Genomic DNA, 24,520 nt, shown 5'->3' on the forward strand with positions numbered 1-24,520 from the left:
CACGTGATAAGGGGCAGCATAGCTGGAGGGTTTGCCTTCGTGGGCAGCCCCAGGAGTCACCAGCTCATTTTATGCATAGATAACAAGGCCCCATGTGGCACTGCTGTTCAATAATCCTCCTCCTCCTCCTCCTCATCATCATCATTAAGACCCCCAGACTTCTTTGCCTTAAGGTCTGGATGGTCACTGTTGGTGCACCCAGCTGTTATAATTATCTTATTTGTATGGCCTAGGAAGCCAGTAACTGATACAATGAGACCGAATTATATTTTTAAAGCTGCAAGCACTATGCTGGGCAGAATCTAAACTAACACTAATCTACTAGTAAACTAAACTAAACTACTCTAATCCTATGTCCTCATAACCTACATATATCCCGATCACTTGCCAATCTCATCCTCCTCAGGTGGCGTCTCTCCACCAGCTGCCAACTGTCAACTGTCTACTTCTCTCCAGGCTCCTCCCCCTCCCGTGGAAGCCCCGCCTTCCACTTCCTGTCTTTCTGCCCACCTGATTGGCTAAACAGCGCTATATTGACAACTGCTACATCCACTCAAGGCATTCCTTCACAATTCCTCCTTTTCGTCTAATAAAAAGCCCCCGTTTACCTATACATTTATATATATATATATACAGTTAGTTAGCTAGAATTTTATAACAATGAATTTAAAATAAACTTATTTACATCAATATGCAAAATTCTACACCAAGGAATTAAAAATAACCTTGTGCATAACAAATAAGGCTTAAGTTGAAGAGTAGAGTCAATAATCTACCTTTTGTCCTACCATCCCTATATATTTCTATGGTCTCAGAGAGAAATCCCTGAGTCCAATCTCATTCTCTCTCTGAATAAGATCAATAATAACATAACCAATTCCCAGTGAAAGTGAACATCCGAAGTCCCCTTAAGGGAAATGGCATGGCGTTCTTTTTTTAAAGCTTCTTTCATCTCATTTGGGATGAATAATATCTATGTAGGGGCCCGAATTTTAAAAAAAATGGGAAAATGACTAAACAAACTACAGATAGCATTTGTGGCCCAGTCTCTAAATATTGAGAAATTCAGGCTTAATAAAAGTCCTGTGTGGGACGGTCTGAAACGCTGGACCAATTGGAATCAGGAACTTTCCTCAAAGCTGTCCTGGGAGATGTGCTGTTCTGATGATGAACAGCAGCCGAAGCACTTGTGGCTGGAGCATGAGGAATGCAGGATGTCAGCATCTCTGCATGCTGGAGGATGCAGGATGTCAGCATCTCTGCATGCTGGAGGATGCATCCTGTCAGGTCTGATCCAGCATCAGTGTCTGGTTCTTTTGTTCTGAAAATTATATAATTTCTCACAAGCCTTGTACAGTCCTAAAACCATAAATGCGTGAGGTCTGCAGGACGCACAGAACAATCGAGGCTGGTTCTCTGTTCTTTGTATGAGCAGAAGACTGACACCTGCAAATCTTCCTCCAAACCATATAGTCTCCCTTTCATCCAGTTCTGTTTCATTTTGGTCTCCTTCAAAGAGGAAGTATAATATTTTGAATTTTCACAGTCACAGCAGTGAGCATTGATTTGATGTCTCTTGTAGTTTGTTTTTTGTTTGTTTGTTTTTGTCCAACTATAACTGAATCATGAGTATTTACTTCTATGTCTGCAGTAACTTTAATCCATTCATGAAGAGGTGCAGCTTTGCCCTCAAGGGTCTAATAGCCTTTTTTTGCATCCAGAATTAACATTCTCAAAAGCTGGAGGTGAAAGTAGAATTTCTCTAGCGTTTGGGTCTGCTATGGTTCTATTCAAAGCTTCAGTTATTCTCTGTAAAAAGTCAGTGAAAGATTCATTTCAACATTGGGTTGTTTTTGTAAATGATTCTGTTTGTCCCTGTTGTTCAACTTTGTCCCAAGCATTCATGGCTATTGTTCAGCATTGTTCTGAGACAGCATCATCAACGGCGACCTTTACTGTTAATTCAGAATATGGTCCTTCACCTAACAACTGATCCCTGACAATATCGACGCCTCTAGTCCTACTGCGCTGCTCCATAAGTGTGGCCTCATCTTTCCACCATGCCAGCCATTGTAATTGGGGACCCGGCTCTAAGACGGCAGTCATCAAATCTCTCCAGTCTTTTGGAATTTTGAGATTCCGTGTGGCCCAGTTATTAAATATCTGTTTGACATATGGTGAGTATAAACCATAACTACTTGTTGCCTCCTCAAACCTTTTTAAATCTTGTGTGTCTACAGGTTGCCAATCAAAACCCTGCCAACCTTGTGGATTTTCCACATCTCCCAGCAGTTCCCTTATAAAGGCTGGGAAAACTATTTTTGGTCTTCTAACAAATAATGGCTGCCTTGTAGTCTTGTTACAAAGTTCTGTTGCATGTTCTGGCCTGTTTTTCTTCAGGTTCTATCTCAGTATTATTATTTGTAACTATCAGCCTTTCTAACTTCTCTTCTAAGGTTTGTTTCCAAATTTCATATTTTTCATGTTGCTTTGTCTCCCATACCTTAGCGTTTTCCTCAGTCCAATCTATAAATTTTTGTAATTTTTTTTCCTCCAAAGCCTTTTCCTTTGAATTATAGAAAGCAAGAATAATTAAAATAAAAATAGTGGTCACAATCAGTAACACAAGCCGGGCGGTGGTGGCGCACACCATTAATCCCAGCACTCGGGAAGCAGAGGCAGGCTGATCGCTGTGAGTTCGAGGCCAGCCTGGTCTACAAAGCAAGTCCAGGATAGTCAAGGCTACACAGAGAAACCCTGTCTCGACAAACCAAAAAAAAAAAATCAGTAACACAATCTCAATCAATCTCTATTTGTATCACAGCATCATTTAAAAGAGTGTTTAACAAACCCCCAAAACTTTGCATTATTGTGTCTTCCATCTTTATATGCTTTTTGAGGGGAGAGCTTATTCCCACTGCCAGGCTATGATAAACTAAGCTATTTCAAGGGTGTGGATACCTTAAATTCCTTAGGCGCCAATTTGTCACACTGATCTTATTTGTATGGCCTAGGAAGTTAATAACTGATACACTGAGACTGAATTGTGTTTTTAAAGCTGCAAGCACTCCGATGGGCAAACTAACACTAATCTACTAGTAAACTAAAATAAACTACTCTAATCCTATGTCCTCATAACCTACATATATCCTGATCACTTGCCAATCTGATCCTCCTCAGGTGGCGTCTCTCCACCAACTGCCAACTGTCAACTGTCAACTTCTCTCCAGGCTACTTCCCCACTCCCGTGGAAGCCCCGCCTTCCACTTCCCAGCCTTCTGCCCAGCTGATTGGCTAAACAGCACTTTATTGACAACTGCTACATCCACTCAAGGCCTTCCTCCACACCCAGCCCACGGGAAGGGATGGTACAAATGTGAGGCTTGCCCAGGGCAGCTGGCCTAAGCCCATTACTGCAGTGCCACAGCAGCAGGTTGGCCCCAGGAGGTGGATGTGAGTCACACAGCCAGCAAGAGGAAACTACGATTAGCTAAATTTAAAATCCTTGCCTGGTGCATTTGTTAAGTTGCTTTGCTATTTTCCCAGGGAAGTGCGCGAAACAATGATACAAATAAGTGTTTCACTGAGCCTAGAGTGTAATTATTAATCTTGTGATTCCCATATAGAGCCGTTCGTGTGCATTAGTGGGAGGAGCTTGGCAGAAAGGATCGAGTAGAAAAAACTTGGAGCAGACTAAACTCCACAGTCTGCCCAAAGAAAGCACGCGGTCCACTCAGGAAAGGGCTTGGCTGTCGCTCCGTCAGATCTCCATCCCAAATGCCACCTCGGACACTTGGAACATTCGTTCCTGCCCGGAGCACGATGGGCGACAAAGAACCATTACTTGAATTTAATGTAGGGAACTCTGAACTCTACTCTCAAATTTTATTTCAAAAGTGGCATTTTGAAGTCTTTCACATGACAGAAAATGTGAGGTACAAATTAGCATTTCTAACAAAAGAGCTGCCAATCATGTGAGGAAAAACTCTACATCAGACATGAGCGTGATTGAGTTTGTGCCACAAAAACTCCTGAAAATGGCTGTTAGGGAGATCCTACACTAGACTTCATGTGCGAGGGTTAGACTGGAGCTGCCGTGGCTGCCCTGGGGCACCTTGTGAGGGATCGCCACTGGCCTGACTCCTCATGTCCGAGAAGGAAGGAAGGGTTTGCTAGGTAGGCGTGGTTGCCAATACCTGTAATCCTAACACCCAGTCGGCCAAGGCCGGGATGTTCAAGACCAGTTTGGGCCCCGTTAGCATGTTCCAGGCCATCAGTTTACATAACAGCACCCTGCCTAAACCGTCATAGTGGGACTTCGGACTTTATAAATGGAGTCGCACGGTGTACACCTGGTATAGGTAGCCTTCCAAAGCTGCCTCCAATGATCCCGCCTCTGGTTCTTAGAACCTGCTTCCCTTCACATGATCTGGAGCCAGGGAATTGTCGTGCTATTCCTGGGGTGATGGTGAGGAATCACCTGGTCATGAGACCCGTCGGCTAAAATCTTACAGGCTCATCTGGATTCTCCTTCCTTTGATGGAGCCCCATGCTCATTGCGAGCTGACAGAGAGACAGCAGAGCGAGAAACAAGGGCAGCTTTGACTTATTCGTAGCCAGGAGGAACACAGGCCCCGGGCCCCAGATAGAGGAACTAAACCCTGTTTCCATCCTTCACTGAGCTTGGAAGTGAGTAATGCCTGAACTACCACGAGCTCTCTGAATCCTCAGGAGACATATCTGCAGAGCTGGAAACAACCAAATATTTGTTGCTGTGTGCATCAGCATTTTGCGGGGATGAGAAGGAACAACAGAGTCTCACCATGTAATTCTGGCGGGCCTGGAACCTGCTATGTGGACCAGGCTAGCATTCAACTCACAGAAAACTTAAAGCCTTCGCCTCCTGGGTGCTGGGGTTTAAGGTGTACACCACGGGCCTGGCCATCTGCGTTATTTTTATTGCTGTTATTGCCCTGAATATACTTTAGTTTGTTTAATTTCCCTCCTGTCGATGGTCATTTGGGTATCCAGCTTCGGCTGTTATGAGTTTAAAAAAAATGCTTTGAGCTTTCAAGTAGAAATCTTAGAGTGAACATATGTTTTCATTTCTCTTGAATAAATATGTGGGTGTAGGATTGTTGGACTTCGGGGGAACAAATGCTTAATTTATAAGAGATTTCCAATCTGCTCTCCAAGGTGGCTGTACCATTTAGTGCTCCCGCCCTCCATGCGTGAGATTTCATGTTGCCTCGCCTCCTAACATTGCAAATCTCTAATTCAGATCAATCTAGAGCCATGTAGAGGTATCTTATTGGAGATACAATGTGAAATTTTACAATGACTAAGGTGCTGGGTGCCTTTTTAGTGTTTTCTTTTAATGTTTCACTAATTAAAATGATCAGGTTACTTGCCTTCTGTGTATTGAACTGAGTAGTTATGTTGGCTTTAGACTGATATTTTCCAAATATCTTCATCCAGTCTGGGGTTTCTCTTTTTATTTTACATTTCAGTGAAACTTTTGAAGGCCTAGAGTTTGTTTGGTTCTTCTGTTTGGTTGGTTTGTTTTTGTTTTTGTTCTTGTTCTTGTTTTTCAAGACAGGATTTCTGTGTAGCCCTGGCTGTCCTGGAACTCGCTCTGTAGACCAGGCTGGCCTTGAACTCACAAAGATCCGCCTGTCTCGGCCTCCTGAGTGCTGAGATTAAAGGTGTGTATCACTACAGGCCAGCAGGTCCAGAGTTTTTAGTTTTTATTATTTTTTTAAAGATTTATATATTTATTTATTGTGTATACAGTGTTCTGCCTGCATGTACACCTGCAGGCCAAAAGAGAGCATCAGATCACATTATAGATGATTGCGAGCCACTATGTAGTTGCTGGGAATTGAACTCAGGACCTCTGGGAGAGCAGCCAGTGCTCTTAACCTCTGAGCCATCTCTCCAGCCCTTTTAGTCTTTATTAAATAATCCACATTAGGGGATAGAGAGATGGCTCAGAGGTTAAGAATGGTTAGCCATTTTTCCAGGGGACCTGGGTTCAATTTCCAGCACCCACATGGCAGCTTACAACTGTCAATTACTCCAATTCCAGTGAGGGAGGGACAGGCAAAACACCAATGCACATGAAATAAAAATAAATATTTTTTTCTTTTTTTTATTTTATGTGCATTGGTGTTTTGTCTGTATGAGGGTGTCAGATCTTGTAGTTATAGACAGTTGTGAGCTGCCATGTGGGTCCTGGGAATTGAACCCAGGTCCTTTGGAAGAGCAGTCAGTGCTCTCAACAGCTGAGCCATCTCTCCAGCCCCCAAAGTAAATATTTTTTAAAAATCCACATTATCTATTTTCTTTCATTGCTGCTCTTCTTGCCTTGAACACAGCCTGGACACTTTCCTCAGGAGAAGCTGGCATCATCTGAGGGCTCAGTGTGGTTTTGAACAAGAATTGCGCCCATAGGCTTGTATGTTTGAGTGTTTGGTCCCCATTTGGTGGAATTATTTGGGAAGGCTTAGGAGGTGTGGCCTTTTTAGAGGAGGAATGTCACTGAGGGTGGGTTTTGAGGTTTCAGTAGCTCCTTTTATTCCCAGTGCTCTGTTGTTGTTGTTTTGAGACAGGGTTTCTCTGTGTAGCCCTGCCTGTCCTGGACTCACTTTGTAGACCAGGCTGGCCTCGAACTCACAAAAATCTGCCTACCTTTGCTTCCCGAGTGCTGGGATTAAAGGCGTGCGCCGCCATCACCACCTGCCTTGCAGCGGTGTTCTTTCAGCTTACAGTCTTGAAGCTGAAGGTTATCCATCTCCAAGATAAAACTAGGGGAGTTAGTTGCCAGTCGTCCCTGCGAGCCCCAGGGGCCCCGTGGGCCACCACAGGAGTCAGAGATCACCACCTAGAGGGCAGAACAGTAGCTGCACAGGGCCTGGGCAAGCCAGAGCCCAGACGCAAAGCAGCGTTTTAGAAAGAGACGCAGGGCCGTTCCAATTTTCAACATGAGTGTGAGTGGCTTTTTATTTTAAAGTTAGCAGCTGACCCAAGTTTCAGCTGGCTTCAGCCAAGTCATCAAGCACCAGTCTCCAGGAGAACCGTCCAGGCGACCTCCAGCTGGGACTCAGCGCTCGGTGCACAACCCCCGACCCCATCAGGGCTGCACTACGCATGCGCGCTGGCTCTCCCAGAGCAACCTCCCACCCCCACCCACGACGCAGCCTTCCGTTGCCATGGAGCTGCGGGCACAAACTACGCAGCCTCAGACCCACGGTGGCTGAGGGCAGCCAGGCCGTTAGGAGGCCGTCGTCAAGGGGCGGGGCCGCTGCGGAGGAACCGTTTCTGGGGGGCGAGCTCGCTGAGGGACCCCTACCGAGGAGCTGTTCCTGGTGGTGGGGGTTTGCTGAAGTCTCGACATTACTGGACTGGCCAGAGAGGTGGGTACTGATGGATGGCGGGTTCTGCTGTGGGTCTGCACTGAGGATGCGCTGAATATGGGGGTGGCTGGTTTCTCTGCGTGGCTGCACGGCTGCGGGTCACGTGGTTGCCTCGGTGCGCGAAGCGGCAGGCTCGAACCCTGCCTGCGAAGAGCCAGGCATCCTTCTGAGAGGTCGGAGTACGGGATTCACAACCTGCTGTTCCGGTATGGCTTTAAATACTGACCCCTTCATTGGAGGTGGGTGAGCCTCCTTAGCGTGGTTTTCCATAAAATGGCTCCTTTATGTGAGTAAGGGTGCTTAGAGTTGAGACAGGGTTTCTCTGTGAATCCCTGGCTGTCCTGGAACTTGGCTCTGTAGACCAGGCTGGCCTCGAACTCACAGAGATCCACCTGCCTCTGCTTCCCAAGTGCCGGGATGAAAGGCAGGGGTGTGTGTCACCGAGCCCAGCCTGGAGCCCTACCTTTAAAACAAACAAGACAGGCTTCATGCCGACGGAACACGTTTCTGTTATGTGAACAATACAGGTTGGGGTGCTTTGTTATGGCAGCCCTGCAAAGCTAATGTGACAAGTGAGAGTTTCTGCAGCGTCCTCTCTGAGGAGAGGGTCCCTTCTCAGAAGAAAAGGTCGGGTGAGCAGCAGCATGCTGGCCCCAGAGACACCCAACGTCCCAGTCCTCTGAGGCAGTGAAAAGGTGATGTTCCCCGGCTAAGAGGAACTGACGTGACCCATCAGCCGCCTTTGAGGGCCATTTCAGTGGAAGAGGCAGGCAGGGTTGACACTGCCGACCCTGCAGCGTTAAACATGTTAGAGTGAAGGCTGGAGCCAAGCACTGGGGGTGGCTCTAAGCATAAAGAAAATAGACATATTCTGTGGCTTCCAAGAAGGAACGCAGCCCTGCTGTGGCCGAACAACCCAGTCCCGAGCACACTTTACTGCTGGGTATTGGGGAACAGGAGGAACTTCACAAGTGTGCGCCCAAAAGAACCCTGCAGTGTAGGTCAAATTTTCTGGGTCAAGCCCAGCTGTGGTGGCGCATGCAGAGGCAGGCAGATCACTGTGGGTTCGAGGCTAGCCTGATCTACAAAGTGAGTCCAGGACAGCCAGCACTACACAGAGAAACCCTGCCTTAAAAAACAAGCAAAAAACCTACCCCAAACCAAAGCAAACTCATTCTTTCTGTAATGTGCCAACTTATCTTTTAACATCAAAGCTGGACTGGAGAGATGGCTCAGAAATTAAGAGCACTGGGTGCTCATCCAGAGGTCCTGAGTTCAATTCCCAGCTACCACATGGTGGCTCCCAACCAGCTGTAATGAGACCTGATGCCCTCTTCTGGCCTGCAAGTGTACGTGAGGGAAGAACACTGTATACATAATAAATAAATCTTTTTTTTTTTAAAGATAATATCAAAGCTGAATATGACAGCACGATGTTATGATCCCAGCTGCCAGGAGGTTGAGACAGGAGGATTGTGAATTCAAGGCTGTAGTGAGAGAATCAACTGGGGAATCAGGGAGCTCTCTGACATCACATCTGGCTATCAAAGTCCCACACAAGGCACTAATGATCTTACCAACTTAGGCTTTGCTGAGAAAACACAGCTAGGGCTATTTGGAGACGTCAAGATAAATATGACTCAAGAAGGTAATGGCTGTGCCCAGCATCTCCCACACATGCTTGTTAAGCACTCAGATGCCTGGCCTCTGGAGCAGCGGTCCTAGTGCTGTGGCCCTTTAATACGGTTCCTCATGTTGTGGTGACCCCAACCATAAACCATTTCTGTTGCTATTTCATGTGCATGAGTGTAATTTTGCTACTATTATTAATTGAAATGTAAATATCTGATGTACAATCCCCAAAAGGGTTAAGACCCACAGGTTGAAACCTGCTGCTCTAGAACGGATACATTTGTGTCATTTTAAGGCACCAAACATGTGGTGACTTATGAAGAAGTAACAGGGAAAGCAAAGGCTTTGTTGTCTCTTTTCTGTATAACCCTAGCCCAGTTCTTCAGCATCGCCACACTGTTGCCGTGAGAGCCTTTGTCCTGTTCATTCCTCGCCAGCACCTGCCGACTATAACGTAGCTCACTGGCTGTGGTGTGCAGCTCCCTTACCACGAGTGATGCTGAACGGCCTTTCTTCTTCCTTTTTCCCCTTGGTTTTTTGTTTGTTTGTCTTTGTTTTTGAGACAGGGTTTCTCTGTGTAGCCCTGCCTCTGTAGACCACATTGGCCTTGATCTCAGAACTCCGCCTGCCCCTGCCTCCCCTTAAGTAATGATCATGAACTAGTTTATCATTCAAAAGCAGACTCTGTTAAGCAACGCTGGGAGAATAGAGTTACAGCCACGGCTGCATGGCCTGGCTGAATGTGCCCTATAATCACAAAGCTCTCGCCGGCCTTTCATGCAGGCACTGTGTTCTGGGTGGACCCGGTAGATCCTTAATATGGTCTTGATGTTAAACCTTTTAAGTTACGGGTTGTATTTATCTTCTACCCCATAGCTTTTCTCTGAGTCTCAGAGAAGTTTTAAATTCAAATATAGGTAGATCTACCATGCTGCCCTGGACTCGCTCTGTAGACCAGGCTGGCCTCGAACTCTCAGCGATCCGCCTGCCTCTCTGCCTTCCGAGTGCTGGGAGTAAAGGTGTGCATCACCACGCCCAGCCATAAATGAGCTTTTAATTCACATGGAGCTAATTTTGCAGGAAAGGGTCCAGCTTCTTAACATCCCCACTAACATGCGTCCAGTTTTGATGGTGAGTGGTCAGATTTTTACTAAGTGGCATCAGTGTTTAGCAACCAGTGTCTAGAGCCTCTATCCTATTCCACAGGTCTGTCTCTCTTTGCCACAGCACCAGTTTAGTAACTTTAGAATAAATCTTTTTAAAAGATTTATTTATGATTTATTCAGTCTTCTGCCTACACGTAGGCCTGCACACTAGATGAAGGCATTAGATTTCATTATAGATGGTTATGAGCCACCATGTGGTTGCTGGGAATTGAACTCGGGACCTTTGGAAGAGCAGGCAGTGCTCTTAACCTCTGAGCCATGTCTCCAGCCCCGATAATTTTTTTTTTAAAGATGTATTTATTTATTATGTATACAGTGCTCTGCCTGCATTTACACCTGCAGCCCAGAAGAGGGCATCAGATCACATTATACATGGCTGTGAGCCACCATGTGGTTGCTGGGAATTGAACTCAGGACCTCTGGAAGAGCAGACAGTGCTCTCAACCGCTGAGCCATAGAAAATTGCAGGATCACAAAAATGAAGAGAAAGAGGCCAGGGAGACAGCTGAAATGTTGAGAGCATGTGTGGCTCCTGCAGAGACTGAGGTTCACTCCTGATGCCCATTTGAGCTGTTTACAACTACCTGTGACTCTAGGTGCAAGGAACCGGAAACCCTCCGTGGCCTTGTGAGCACACGAGCGTACATACACACAGATAAAAATAAAATAAACAGGAAGGGCGTCATTCTGGAGCCTAGGGTTCTTTTCTTCCCTCGGGGCACCCAGGTGGCACAGGTGCTGAGCCGGGCCGATGGGTCAGCAGGATCCCCATGTGGCGGTGACTCAGCCCCTCAGTGTCCCAACCCTTCCAGTGACACGGCTCTCTTTGTTGGGGGGAATAAGGGCTATATAAACCGTGGGGTGGGAAGGGGGTTTTTGGGTGAGTGAATACCATTGGCTGGGGCGAGGTTCTGGGGATGCTTCATTTGCATGGAGAGGAATTCTGGGTGCTAGCTGGACAGGGCCTGGTCACCAAGCTATATGACTACCTCAAAACCTCAGAGGTAGTGGTCGAAGCACTGTGTGCACAGGGACATGCAGGCTCAGGACAGGCGGGGAGGGATCCTTACTCCACTGGTTTTAGGATTGAGATTTTGAGGATTTGCACACATTTCGACCTCACTCTATCCCCGGTCACACAGACCATGTGCCCTACAGCAGAAGGATAATGTGAGTCCTAGATTCCAAACACCCCTCATCAGCAATATCAGTGCTGTTTTTTGTTTTTGTTTTTGTTTTTGTTTTGGTTTTGGTTTTTCAAGACAGGGTTTCTCTGTGTAGCCTTGGCCGTCCTGGACTCACTTTGTAGACCAGGCTGGCCTTGAACTCACAGCGATCCGCCTGCCTCTGCCTCCCGAGTGCTGGGATTAAAGGCGTGCGCTACCACGCCTGGTTTATCAGTGCTGTATTATTCCTGTTCTAGGCTGGGCTGACACACTCTTATGTCAGAGCTGGGCATGCTCTTATCTCTCTTTGAAAACCTTAGTATGTCCCTCTACTTTTAGCTAACTCACAAAATCATATCAACTCCAACAGAAAAGCAATTTCTTAATAAAATCCAACACCTGTTGCCAATTTTCAGGAATTAGCTCAAGAATGTCCTTTAGGGTTGTCTGCTTGAGTCAGGAGCCAGACAGTGTTCACAGGACATGTGTCTGTATGTATGTATGTGTATGTGTGTGTGTGTGTGTGTGTGTGTGTGTGTGTGTGAACAAAAAGGTTTACTCACCATTTCTGTATCTTGTTTGCAATATATAACTGTTCTGACCTTTTACAATTATAGTTTTATCTTGCTGATGTCTAGGACCTCTGTATTCAGATTACAAACTTTTGCCAAATATCTCTACTATAAGTATTTTTTCTTAGTCTATAGCTTATCCATTTTCTTAATGTTTATATAAGAGACTTTGTTAATTTTTTGTAACTTTGAGTCTTGTTATGAACCACATGGTGGCCTCAAACACCTTCCTCAGCTTCCTGGATACTGGGACAGCAGGTGTGTGTCACTGTATCCTTAATTATTATAAATGTTAAGGTTTGTTGGTTTTTTTGAGCCAGGGTTTCTCTGTGTAGACCTGGCTGTCCTGGACTTACTTTGTAGATCAGGCTGGCCTCAAACTCACAGAGATCCACTGTCTCTGCCTCCTGAGAGCTAGGGTTGCAGTAGCCACCACACCCAGCAAGATTTTTAAATCTATAATCCTATTTATATATATTTATCTTTTGCAAAGCTCCCAGTATGGAAGAGCCGACTTCCCAGCTTTCTGATGAGGAGTTTGTGGACAACTTCCCTACCATGGATGAAGGTAATAGCACCTGTTTCCAGTCAAACACGCTCCGAACAGCATGGAGACCAGGATGCGCCTTGGTTGCCCTTTATTCCAGGGAAAGTACATTTATTTCTCAAATGGGGAACTTCAGCTATTGTTTTTAGCTAAAAAATAATAAATAACAGTTAGGAGTCTGAATGTGGCAACCCATAGGTCTCTGGTTTCCAACATCACCATTAGTAAATTGATGCCAGTTTTATTTATTTTTATCTCATGTGTATTGCGTGTGTGTCTGTGTGGGGGTGTTGAATCCCCTGGAACTGGAGTTAAGACAGTGGTGAGCTGCCATGTGGGTGCTGGGAATTGAACTTGGGTCCTCTGGAGGAGCAGCCAGGGCTCTTAACCACGGAGCCATCTCTCCAGCCCAATTGATGCCATTTTTTATCTTAATCCTTTGAATGTGACCTACTTTTCTTTTTCTGGAATACTTTAGAATTTCTTTTTTAGAGTTCTGATGATCCAAACTTTTCTGAGATGTCCTTGATTTGGTATCCCTTCCAGCTTACAAACTTGACTCCCTGACCATGTTTTCTGGGTCTATGAGGACCCCTGTCCCTGCCCCACCCGGTCCCCACCCCAGCTCGGCCCCACCCTTGACCTTTTTTCTCCCTTGATTTCTATGACCCTCTCTCATCTAATCTAATTCTTGTGGTAGGCTCAGGCCTTTTACAGTTTCTTTACAGTAATATTTACAGAGATATAATGAGTATATGGAGACCAACCCATAATTCTTGAATATATTATGATGTAATTCGTTTTTCTTTTTCTTTTTCTTTTTCTTTCTTTCTTTCTTTCTTTCTTTGTGTGTGTGTGTGTGTGTGTGTGTGTGTGTGTGTGTGTGTGTGTGGTTTCTGAGACTGGGTTTCTCTATGTTAGCCTTGGCTGTCCTGGACTCACTTGTAGATCAGGCTGGCCTCGAACTCACAGAGATCTGCCTGCCTCTGCCTCCCAAGTGCTGAGATTAAAGACATGCACCACCATGCCCTGCTTGTTTTTCAGATTTTTAAAGAACCCTTCTATCTCTCTGAGTTCGAGGCCAACCTGATCTACAAGTGAGTGCAGGACAGATAGCCAAGGCTCTGTTACACAGAGGAACCTTGTCTCAAAACAAACAAACAAACAAACAAACAAAAAACCGTTTTTTTTTTCTTTGTTGTGTCTATTGTTGTTGTGTTTTGTGTTCTGAGGCAGAGTCTCTAAAGCCCAGGAGGCCTCCAGCATCTGGGATCTGTCCTAGAGTTCCTGCTTCTGTGTTTACTGTTCCTGGACAAGGGCTCGAGCCATCACATTCGCTCTCCAGTTTGGCTTTTTGTTGTTATTAATTTGTTTTCACTCTTTCCTTGGTTTTTAGAAAGAATCCAGCTAGATGATCCAGAGTTTGATGTAGACTTGCTTCCTCTGGAATTTGAGGAAACTGTTGGCCTACACTGGTAATTGATGGAGATGCAGCCTTCTTCCTCTGAAGGCGGCTGTGGGCTGCCAGGTGGGGAGCACCCTGTGTGTCATGCTGTGTGTGTGGAGCAAGTGCTGTCTTCTTATTTCAAGTTCACCAAAAGAAGAAGAAGTGAATACCAAGAAAATGCAGAAGACAAGGACCAAAAACACCGTCCAGGCGTTTCATCTCCGCAGGAGCCTGAACCTCCTAGACAAGCTGGATGAGGAGAAGAGCCTCTGTATCCAGAAGACCAGGTTAGCCCGCTTGCTGAAGGCCATGGCCTAGCCGCCCCTCTGGTTGCACAGCATCCATGTAGAGGTCCTGGCTTTTGTTTTCTTGAAAGTTCTGTGTAAGAGAGTCCTGCCAGAGTCTTTATAAGGAGCAACGTCAGAAGCCTGGACAACTATAGTGCCCAGGACTCCACCTCCCCCCAGCCAGCCTGGACAAGATCCCAGAGAGCTCATGGTGCTCCTGAGCCCTGCATAGTCCTCCCCTCCCCGCCTTTAGTCTAGACAAGATCCCAGAGAGCTCTTGGTGCTCCTGGGCCCTGCATGATCCTCCCCTCCAGTCTAGACAAGATCCCAGAGAGCTCAGGGTGCTCCTGAGTCCTGCATGTCCTCCCCCCCCCTCAGTCTGGACAAGATCCCAGAGAGCTCTTGGTGCTCCTGAGCCCTGCATGGTCCTCACCTCCCATCGCCCCTAATCAGGACAAGATCCTAGAGAGCTCAGGGTGCTCCTTAGCCCCACATGATCCTCCCCTGCCTCCCCTCCAGTCTGGACAAGATCCTGGAGAGCTCATGGCTCTCCTGAGTCCTGCATGGTCCTCCCCCCCCCCCCCAGTCTAGACAAGATCCTGGAGAGCTCATGGCACTCCTGAGTCCTGCATGTCCTCCCCCCCCCCCTCAGTCTGGACAAGATCCTGGAGAGCTCATGGCACTCCTGAGTCCTGCATGGTCCTCCCCCCCCCCCCCCCAGTCTAGACAAGATCCTGGAGAGCTCATGGCACTCCTGAGCCCTGCATGGTCCTCCGCTCCCTCCGCCCCCAGTCTGGACAAGATCCCAGAGAGCTCAGGGCGCGCCTGAGCCCTGCATGGTCCTCCATGACCGTCTGACTTCTGCATATTTCCGGTGTAACTGAGGCCTTAGTGCACAGCCTCTTACTCCTCAGGCTCCTCCCAGTCTTGGCCTCACTGGCACTTGGAAATACTGTGTTCCCCAACATATAGACAAGTTGGAAACTAATAAGAGGCAGCTGTCCCCTGTATCCCAACACTAATGGCTGTCTAGCTTTTCCCACTGAACACGTGCCAACATGTGTGGCATAGCTATGACGCTTTTGTTGAATCTGGCACTTCACTCCTACTTTAGTGTCTACATGGCACCCGCACATGACGTCCCCTGTGGGTGTAGGATCTGTCCAGTAGCAATCTCGTGCTGCAGTTCTCCTCATCCTCCTCCAAGAAGCCTTTACAGCTCTTGCTTGAGACTTTGCTCCGTTACTCCGAGCTGTGGTGAAAGTCACACTAGCAGGAGTGAACACTTCATCCGGCCTACAATGGGAGCCCCTGCTCTGTGCTGGGACATGCTGATGAAGGCTGCAGCCATTTGCAGCTGTGTACTCTTACGCAGATTCTCAGCAGCTGCTTTGCTCCCTCGACGCATCACCCTCAGGAGACTTTACCCGACTAGCCCCTTTGGCAGGGCTTTCAGAAAACACCCTGCTCGTGTGACCCCTAGAGTCGGAGAGACGCCTAGAAAGACAAAGTACCCTTAGTCCTTGGCCTGGGCCTTCTCCCCTTCCTGCTCCACTCGCCTCTTCCGAGGCTAGAATTTCAGGGAAACACTATGCCAATTCTTATTTCATGTTTTAGAGGGGAGCTGCATGTCTGTCGTCAGAGGATGGACCTCCTCACCAAACAGCTGGAGAGCCTGGCAGCTGAGATCGCCACGGAGAGAGAAGCCAACAACATGTAGGTCTTCCTGTGGGGGAGGAGATTAGACAAGCGTGTTAGCCAGATAGCAGAGATAGCGCCATCCCATAGGCGGCCACTCACTCAGCCAGCAAAGGTGAGTGCTGAGTGTCTGCTGTGTTCAGTCAGCCAGTGGGCAGCTGGCATCCCTCCAGGGTGGCAAACAGACAATATAACACCAGGAAGAAATGTCAGTGGAGGAGCCGCTCGTTGCTGAAATATTTGCTACACAAGAGTGAGAAGCTGCGTTTGATCCCAGCCGCATGAGCAGAGGGATGCTCACCTGCAGTCCCAACACAGGAGGAGCAGGCCCGGGGCGTCCGGCCTCTTCCTGGCGAGCAAGGCGAGCTGGGTCTGTGAGCTTGATTCCGTTTCAGAGCCTGTTTCAAAAGAGTAAGGAAGAGAATGATTGAGGAAGACATCTCACCACATACATGTACACACATGAGCACGCATACATGCACACATGTAAACACGTGCACACATGAGGGTGCACACATGTAAACATGGAAATGGCTTCTTAGAGAGCGATTATACCCTTTGACTTGGAGACAGAGCTTTGCTCTGTAGTCCCCGCTGCCCTCCAGTCTCATGCACCCCAAGTGCTAAGCCTGAGCCACCACGCCTGGCTCTTTGTGGGATTTAAAACCCCACCTACCTCTGTGAGACCTGCTCACCACTCCGTAACGCGCCTGCCTCTGGTGGCATAATGGGTCCCCACACACTGTGAGGGAGGAAGAGGGGCGCTGTGCAGACCGACGGCTCTGAGCGCGTGTGCCAGGCCCTGGTAGTGGTTCAGCAAGTGTGCCTGCGCCTTATGCTCTGAGGGGCCTGACAAGCAAGAATTTGGCTTCTAGCTTCCCAGGAGAAAGTGAGAGGCCAATAGAGGGATTGCCTGACTGGTGATGAAAGCAGAAACCCCTGCCCAATGGCCTCCAACCTCCCCAGACCCCGTATGAGGCCCTGCCTTGGTGCTATTTTCCCAGCTGAAAGTGGGTTTAGGAAGTACCTTACCTGACACCACAGGATAGATCTCCTCCTGGGTGTGGGTTGGCCGAGGGAAAGCCTGGCTGTGCTCAGCTCTCCTTCTGACGTGGCCATGCTTTATCTGTTGCTGTGCTCCAGGGCTGCTGTGGGCCGCCTTCAGGCTGCATCCAGATGCCGGCACAAGGAGCTGGAGAGTGAGAAAGCCCTGCAGTCCGAGATCGCGGCCCTGCTGAAGGACAGCGAGTACGTTTGGGAGAGCCTGGGAGACCGCTGTCCTAAGTCAGCACCTGGCTGGCGTACCCAGGACACAGAGCAGTCTGTGGGACAATTCCTAATTTGAGTATGAAGAATAATTCGCTTTTCACTCTCTAGATGCTTAGAAATTAAGAGGTGACATGTTAAAGTGGCTGAAAGAAAAAATTTTATGTTGGTTCTTTATTTTCCAATTTTCTCACTTTTGTTTATATTCTTAGTAACTGTATAATCAGCACCTTCCTGCCTTCGGTACTCGTGGGCTGGGGCTCAGTGTAGACCAGTTGAATAGCGTGCATAAAGCTCTGATTTGATCCCTGGCATTAAGATTTAAAAAGTACTCTTAGCTTTTCTAGAATCTTCGGGGGGTTGGGGGAGCATGAATTTAAGTGTTTTGCTAGTGAGAGTTTAGATTGCAAACTAGAAATGCCTCTCGCAAGTCCACACAGAGAGGGCTTCTTCTGGGGTACAAACAGCTCACGACAACAGCAGCAAGGGCCCCAACGCACACTGTCAAGTGAGCACAGGGCTGCTCCCTAGGCTGCGTCCAGAGCACAGATCTGCTGTTACATGACAGCAGACCAGTCTGTGGACAGAACCAGAGCCTGCTAATGGACTGTCCCCGTCCCTGCGGCCCATAGCATCCCTTTTCTTTAAAGCCTCTCTTGCTGTCATGGCTCTCTGACCACACTGGGGATTCAAATGAAGGTCTCTAGTGATGCGTGTATCTATTTGTGTGGATCTGAGATTTGCCACATCCCCAACGCCCTTTACTCTGTTTTCATGGAGATACACTGAGCCCACCTCTGCTCTGGCCAAGCACAGCCACCTGGCTTCAACCTCTCAGGACTCCATCAGGACTCCATCAATACAGAACCCATTTCTTTCTTCCTTCTTTTTTTTTTTCCAAGACAGGGTTTCTCGGTGTAGCCTTGGCTATTCTGGACTTGCTTTGTAGACCAGGCTGGCCTTGAACTCACAGCAATCCACCTGCTGCTGCCTCCCGAGTGCTGGGATTAAAGGTGTGCGCCACCACGCCCGGCTCTTTTTTTTTTTAAAGATTTTATTTTTATTTTTTTATTATGTATACAGTACCCTGCCTGCATGTATACCTGCACACCAGAAGAGGGCACCAGATCTCATTATAGATGGTTGTGAGCCACCATGTCGTTGCTGGGAATTGAACTCAGGAACTTTGGAAAAGCAAGCAGTGCTCTTAACCTCTGAGCCATCTATCCAGCCCAAACTTTGAGTATTTCAACTCTTAGTTCAGATTTCCTGTAGCTGCCATGGAACTGATTGAGGAAAAAGACTGCACTCAACTCTGTAATCATGATTTAAAAAAATAATAATGGAAGAAAGCTTTCTTAATGTAAATGTACTGTCTGGTTTTGTGTGTCAACTTGACACAAGCTAGAGTCACCAGAGAGGAAGGAGCCTCGGTTGAGGAAATGTCTCCATGAGATCCAGCTGTGAGACGTCTTCTCAGTTAGTGATCAATGGGGGAGGGCCTAGGCCTTTGTGGGCGGAGCCATCCCAGGGACGGTGGTCCTTGGTTCTATGAAGAAGCAAGCTGAGGGACTGGAGAGATGGCTCAGAGGTTAAGAGCACTGGCTGCCAGAGGTCCTGAGTTCAATTCCCAGCAACCACATGATGGCTCACAACTATCTATAAAGGCAGTAAGCAGCACCCTCCATGGCCTCTGCATCAGCTCCTGCCTCCAGGTTCCTGCCCTGCGTGAGTTCCTGCCGTGAGCAGTGCTGTGGAAGTGTGAGCCGAATAAACCCTTCCCTCCCCAGTTGCTTTTTGGTCATGGTGTTTCATCACAGTAATAGAAACCCTGACTAAAACAAGTTAACACATTAAACATCTACAGCTTTGCAGGACAGGCTTGAAGTATTTGCTTTACTGTCAGATATGCAAAGTTCAGCTTGAATACTTCTTCCCAGTGTTGGAGTCCCAGAGTCAAGCACCTCTCTCATTAGTTCTGGTCTAGCGGCTCCTCCAGGCAGAGCGAGGCCCCAGGAGAAGGTCTTCTAAGTCACTGTCAGTACTGTGCAGCACACGTCTCGATGCGTGCGCTGTGACGGCTGGAAGCCATCCTTGACTCGCTGCAGACACGTGGCTACATGGCATCCTGCATCCTAGCAAAGACAGTTCTGATTTACACTCTTGCTACTGGTCCCAAATGAAGACGAACTGCAGACTTCCTGGGCTTGTGCTGGGAACCTGCGGGGCGCTATGCACGTCACAGCCGCCACAGCCACGGCACTCACCAACAGCTGATGACAGAGTCAGGCAGACACCTTATGGTCCAGGTCTGCCCTGGGCAGGGCTGACTGCTGCCGTTCTCTGGGCCTCTTCCCAAACTTGTTTGAAGACCTGAAGTGGCCCTGGGTAGCTCCAGAAACCCATTTCCTAACCGCTTTCTTCAGGCCAGGCCAGGCCACCACAGCGAGCTGACTCCATCCGAGGGTCGGGTGAGTGCCGGAGACCTGATGCTAGCTCAGGCTAGACTTGTTGTGATGGTGATTTTCCTGAGTTTAGAGACTAGGTGTGAGACCTCATTCTCTGGTAATATTGAGCCAAGTGGAAGCCTCACAGGAGGGCGCTGACTCCTCATTAGTGGTGTCTGATATCTGCCTAGAGCGCTTATCAAAATAAAGATCTGCCTAATCCCCAGATGGGGGCTCCACGAATGGTTGGACCCAGGTCTGCAAATCCTCAGCTCCCATAAACAGCAGATGCTTTATTTTCACCAGGAACGCCATGTGGCACATTGAGATGCAGAAGGGGCAGTTTGAGGAAGTCCGGAAGCACAGTGAAGAGGAAGCAGAAGCCAGGCAGAGGAGCCTCGAGGTGCACGCAGCGCAGCAACTCCAAAAGGAGAAGGAGGCGCTGGAGAAGGTCGAGCGGAACCACCTGCTGAGGGCCCGGTGAGCGCCACCCAGACCTGGCCCTTGTACACCAAGGCTTTCCAGACTCAGCTCACAGCTCCTTCTGCCTAGGGCAGTCACCATGGAGACCATCAGAGCCTGCCCTCTGCACGTTTCCACCCCTTTCCTCCTGTGCCGTTCTCTGGCCCCATCACACTTCTGGATGCTCCTTTGCCTACACAAGCCTTGGAACGCACAAGCTCAGCTCCTGAGCATGCTCTGGGGTGGCGCCTATCTCTGCTCAACTGGGCTCTGCCCTCCCAAGATAGGAAACCACTCTTTTTGTCTGTTTGTTTTTTGAGACAGGGTCTCACTGTGTAGCCTTGGCTGTCCTGGACTCGATCTGTAGACCAGGCTGGCCTCGAACTCACAGTGATCCGCCTGCCTCTGCCTCCCAAGTGCTGGGTTTAAAGGCGTGCGCCACCACACCCGGCTGAGAAACCACTCTTATCTCTTTTTCCCCCTTTTGGTTTTTTGTTTTGTTTGTTTGTTTTGAGACAGGGTCTCTCTGTGCAGCCCTGGCTGTCCTGGACTCACTGTATAGACCAGGCTGGCCTCGAACTCATAGCGATCCGCCTGCCTCTGCCTCCCAAGCGCTGGGCTTAAAGACCTGCGCCACAGCTCCCACTCTTTTCTCTTTGTATCATCGTCTTTGCTGTTCCCTTCTCCTGCCAGCTCCTGCTCAGCCTGGGTCAGATCCTGGTTTTGATGACTTCCTTATCCCAGAGCCCCAGGGGCACTGTAACACATGTGGCTCTGTGTCGCTGTAATACCTGTGGCCCTGTGTCACTGTCACACCTGTGGCCCTGTGTCACTGTCACACCTGTGGCCCTGTGTCACTGTCACATCTGTGGCCCTGTGTCACTGTCACACCTGTGGCCCTGTGTCACTGTACCACCTGTGGCCCTGTGTCACTGTCACACCTGTGGCCCTGTGTCACTGTCCCACCTGTGGCCCTGTGTCACTGTCCCACCTGTGGCCCTGTGTCACTGTCACACCTGTGGCCCTGTGTCACTGTACCACCTGTGGCCCTGTGTCACTGTCCCACCTGTGGCCCTGTGTCACTGTCCCACCTGTGGCCCTGTGTCACTGTCACACCTGTGGCCCTGTGTCACTGTACCACCTGTGGCCCTGTGTCACTGTCACACCTGTGGCCCTGTGTCACTGTACCACCTGTGGCCCTGTGTCACTGTCACACCTGTGGCCCTGTGTCACTGTCACACCTGTGGCCCTGTGTCACTGTCCCACCTGTGGCCCTGTGTCACTGTCACACCTGTGGCCCTGTGTCACTGTCCCACCTGTGGCCCTGTGTCACTGTCCCACCTGTGGCCCTGTGTCACTGTCCCACCTGTGGCCCTGTGTCACTGTCCCACCTGTGGCCCTGTGTCACTGTCCCACCTGTGGCCCTGTGTCACTGTCCCACCTGTGGCCCTGTGTCACTGCAGGAAATCTTTGCATGTGCAAAAGGAGCTCGGGCTGAGACATCAGAAGCTGGTGGATGATGCCCAGAGGAACCACAGAGTCGCGGTGAAGTTCCTGAAGGCCTCTCTGGGGAGGTGGGTTTTCACCTTTAAGCTTTCCTCTGTCAACACCCTTGAAGAGTCCAGGAATGTGGGTTCCTACATTTCACTTTTGAAGTTCCCTGATTAAGTCATTTCTTAATCATTAGAAACAAATAAATCTGGAGTTCTTTTTTAAATCTGCTATTTGTATTTGAAAAGGAGCATGAGAGACAGTGAGACCCCAGAGTCTAGAGAACACCCCCAGTCACCTGTCCCCGAGGGCAGAGCATGCTCTGCTTGTCTGCTCGTATGGTAGAAATAACCAGCATCTAAGGCTCCCATAACTCTATAATTGGTAGCATTGCCTGCATACGCTCCTATTGAAATTCATATTACAACAAGCGTAGTGGCACACACTTTTCATTTTTTATTTTTTGGTTTTTTGAGACAGGGTTTCTCGGTGTAACAGCCCTGACTGTCCTGAACTCACTCTGTAGACAAGGCTGGCCTCAAACTCATAGAAATCCACCTGCCTCTGCCTGCCAAGTGCTGGAATTAAAGGCATGCACCACCATGCCTGCCTGTGGCACACACATCACTCAGAAAGACCCTGTCTCAAAGCAACAAACAAACACAAAAAATAAATAAAATGTGCATTACTGCAGAATTCGTGAGCGAGAGCAGAAGGAGGAGATGGAGTCCCGCAAGTACATGAGACGGCGCATGGATGCGGTGTTGGCGCTGAAGAACAACATCACCGCCAGCCGGGTAGGCAGAGCTCCCCCCGCACCCCCGCACCCCCCTGTCCCTGCCAGCCACGCGGGCCCCAGCACCACCACCCCCTGCCAGCCATGCGGGCCCCCGCACCCCCCTGTCCCTGCCAGCCCGGTAGGCAGAGCCCCCCCTCTGCCCCCCACCCTGCCAGCCATGCAGGCCCCCCACGCCCCTGCCAGGGCCCTAGCACCACCACCCCCTGCCAGCCACGCGGGCCCCAGCATCACCACCCCCTGCCAGCCACGCGGGCCCCAGCATCACCACCCCCTGCCAGCCACGCGGGCCCCAGCATCACCACCCCCTGCCAGCCATGCGGGCCCCAGCATCACCACCCCCTGCCAGCCACGCGGGCCCCAGCACCACCACCCCCTGCCAGTCCCGCGGGCCCCAGCACCACCACCCCCTGCCAGCCACGCGGGCCCCAGCATCACCACCCCCTGCCAGCCACGCGGGCCCCAGCATCACCACCCCCTGCCAGCCACGCGGGCCCCAGCACCACCACCCCCTGCCAGTCCCGCGGGCCCCAGCACCACCACCCCCTGCCAGCCACGCGGGCCCCAGCATCACCACCCCCTGCCAGTCCCGCGGGCCCCAGCACCACCACCCCCTGCCAGCCACGCGGGCCCCAGCATCACCACCCCCTGCCAGTCCCGCGGGCCCCAGCACCACCACCCCCTGCCAGCCACGCGGGCCCCAGCATCACCACCCCCTGCCAGTCCCGCGGGCCCCAGCACCACCACCCCCTGCCAGCCACGCGGGCCCCAGCACCACCACCCCCTGCCAGCCACGCGGGCCCCAGCACCACCACCCCCTGCCAGCCACGAGGGCCCCAGCACCACCACCACCCGCCAGTCCTGCAGGCCCCAGCGCCAGCCTCTCGAATAGCTAACCAACTATCCTGCTCAGCTGCTCCCTGAGTGTTTGCCATACCTCCATCAAAGGCTTCCTGCCACACAGAAACTATGGTCCAGGAGAAAAAGAACAACTTAGCTCTATCCTGAGAGGGCCTCAGCTCAGTGGAAGGATAGTGAAAGGCCAGGGGTCTGGGGAGGTAGGGATGTATGGTACAGGAGGGGCCACCACAGCAGGAAGACTCAGAGGCAAGGAACCCATAGGAGAGGGTGGGCATCACACAACCACACAGAGTCAGCCGGGCATGGTGGCGCACGCTTTTAATCCCAGTACTCGGGAGGTAGAGGCAGGTGGATCGCTGTGAGTTTGAGGCCAGCCTGGCCTATAAAGTGAATCCAGGGCAGCCAAGATAACATAGAGAAATCCTGTCTCGAAAAACAAAAAACAAAAACAACAACAACAAAACAACCACACAGAGTCCCATACCTAGGGGACCCACAGCTGCAGGCTGGGTGAGAAACACCCAACATGACACAGCCACACAGAGTCCCATACCTAGTGCACCCACAGGTTTCAGCATTGATTCAAAGAAAAGATCTGAATATGAGTATGTGAGTGTGCTTGTACGTGCATACATGCATGCTTGTGTATGTGTGTGTGTGTGTGTGTGTGTGTGTGTGTGCCTGTGTATGCTCATGTGAGTGCCTGTGTGTGCTCGTGTGCGTGTGCACGTGTGGGCACATGCTGGTACTGTGACCTTAGATTTCTCTATCTTCAGGAAACACTAAAGAAGTTCCAAACATGGGGCCAAAAAAGGGCAGAGCTGGCTACGCAGAAGGCCCTTAACGAGAAAGAAGTGATCCTGGCCGAGGGTGGAGATGCGTTCAAGCACCTTTTCCATCAGCGCAGACACCAGGAACTGGAAGCCCAGAGGCGGTGAGAGCTGGGAGACACCTGTCCGGGCCCAAAGAGAACCAGAAAGCTTAGCCTCACCCCTGAAAAGCAACAAAGTGAACTCTGCCCAGACTTTTCAGGAGAAGCAGACGTGGGCTGTGGGAGACTGCAGGACCCGCCCCACAACTCTCCGCAGCAGAGGTCTCCAAGGGGCTCTACCATTTGAGGGGCTTTTGGTCCAGGCATTTAGTGGGGCTAGGATACCACTTTCCTCACTCCTCTCGGCTCCCTGAGCTCCTGTGACGACCTCCTCGGGTGCCTGGGGCTCGCTCTTCCCTCACCACCCATTGCTGCATGCTGTGGTCTCCCCAGGCC

The 24,520-nt window shown here is 49.8% G+C and overlaps 1 protein-coding gene across 3 annotated transcripts in view; it reads left to right on the top strand.

The window, feature by feature from the left end:
* The first annotated feature begins 7,203 nt into the window (after window positions 1–7,203).
* Window positions 7,204–24,520, top strand: part of CFAP74 (cilia and flagella associated protein 74) — a 53,495-nt gene continuing 36,178 nt past the window's right edge. For 2 of the 3 annotated variants that reach the window (XR_014780061.1, XR_014780062.1), the window contains exons 1-10: window positions 7,204–7,415; window positions 12,445–12,519; window positions 13,895–13,973; window positions 14,089–14,232; window positions 15,850–15,948; window positions 17,074–17,178; window positions 19,950–20,123; window positions 21,569–21,679; window positions 22,291–22,393; window positions 24,030–24,187. Coding sequence is in view for 1 of the 3 variants with exons in the window: in XM_084786044.1 (XP_084642170.1) it covers window positions 12,453–12,519; window positions 13,895–13,973; window positions 14,089–14,232; window positions 15,850–15,948; window positions 17,074–17,178; window positions 19,950–20,123; window positions 21,569–21,679; window positions 22,291–22,393; window positions 24,030–24,187 (1,040 nt within the window). In the remaining 2 variants the exon portion in view is untranslated. The remainder of the gene's footprint in view (window positions 7,416–12,444; window positions 12,520–13,894; window positions 13,974–14,088; window positions 14,233–15,849; window positions 15,949–17,073; window positions 17,179–19,949; window positions 20,124–21,568; window positions 21,680–22,290; window positions 22,394–24,029; window positions 24,188–24,520) is intronic. The other variant, XM_084786044.1, reaches the window with a different exon arrangement.

This window comes from Acomys minous, assembly GCF_964271855.1.
Source record: "Acomys minous genome assembly, chromosome: 6".
NCBI lineage: Eukaryota > Metazoa > Chordata > Mammalia > Rodentia > Muridae > Acomys > Acomys minous.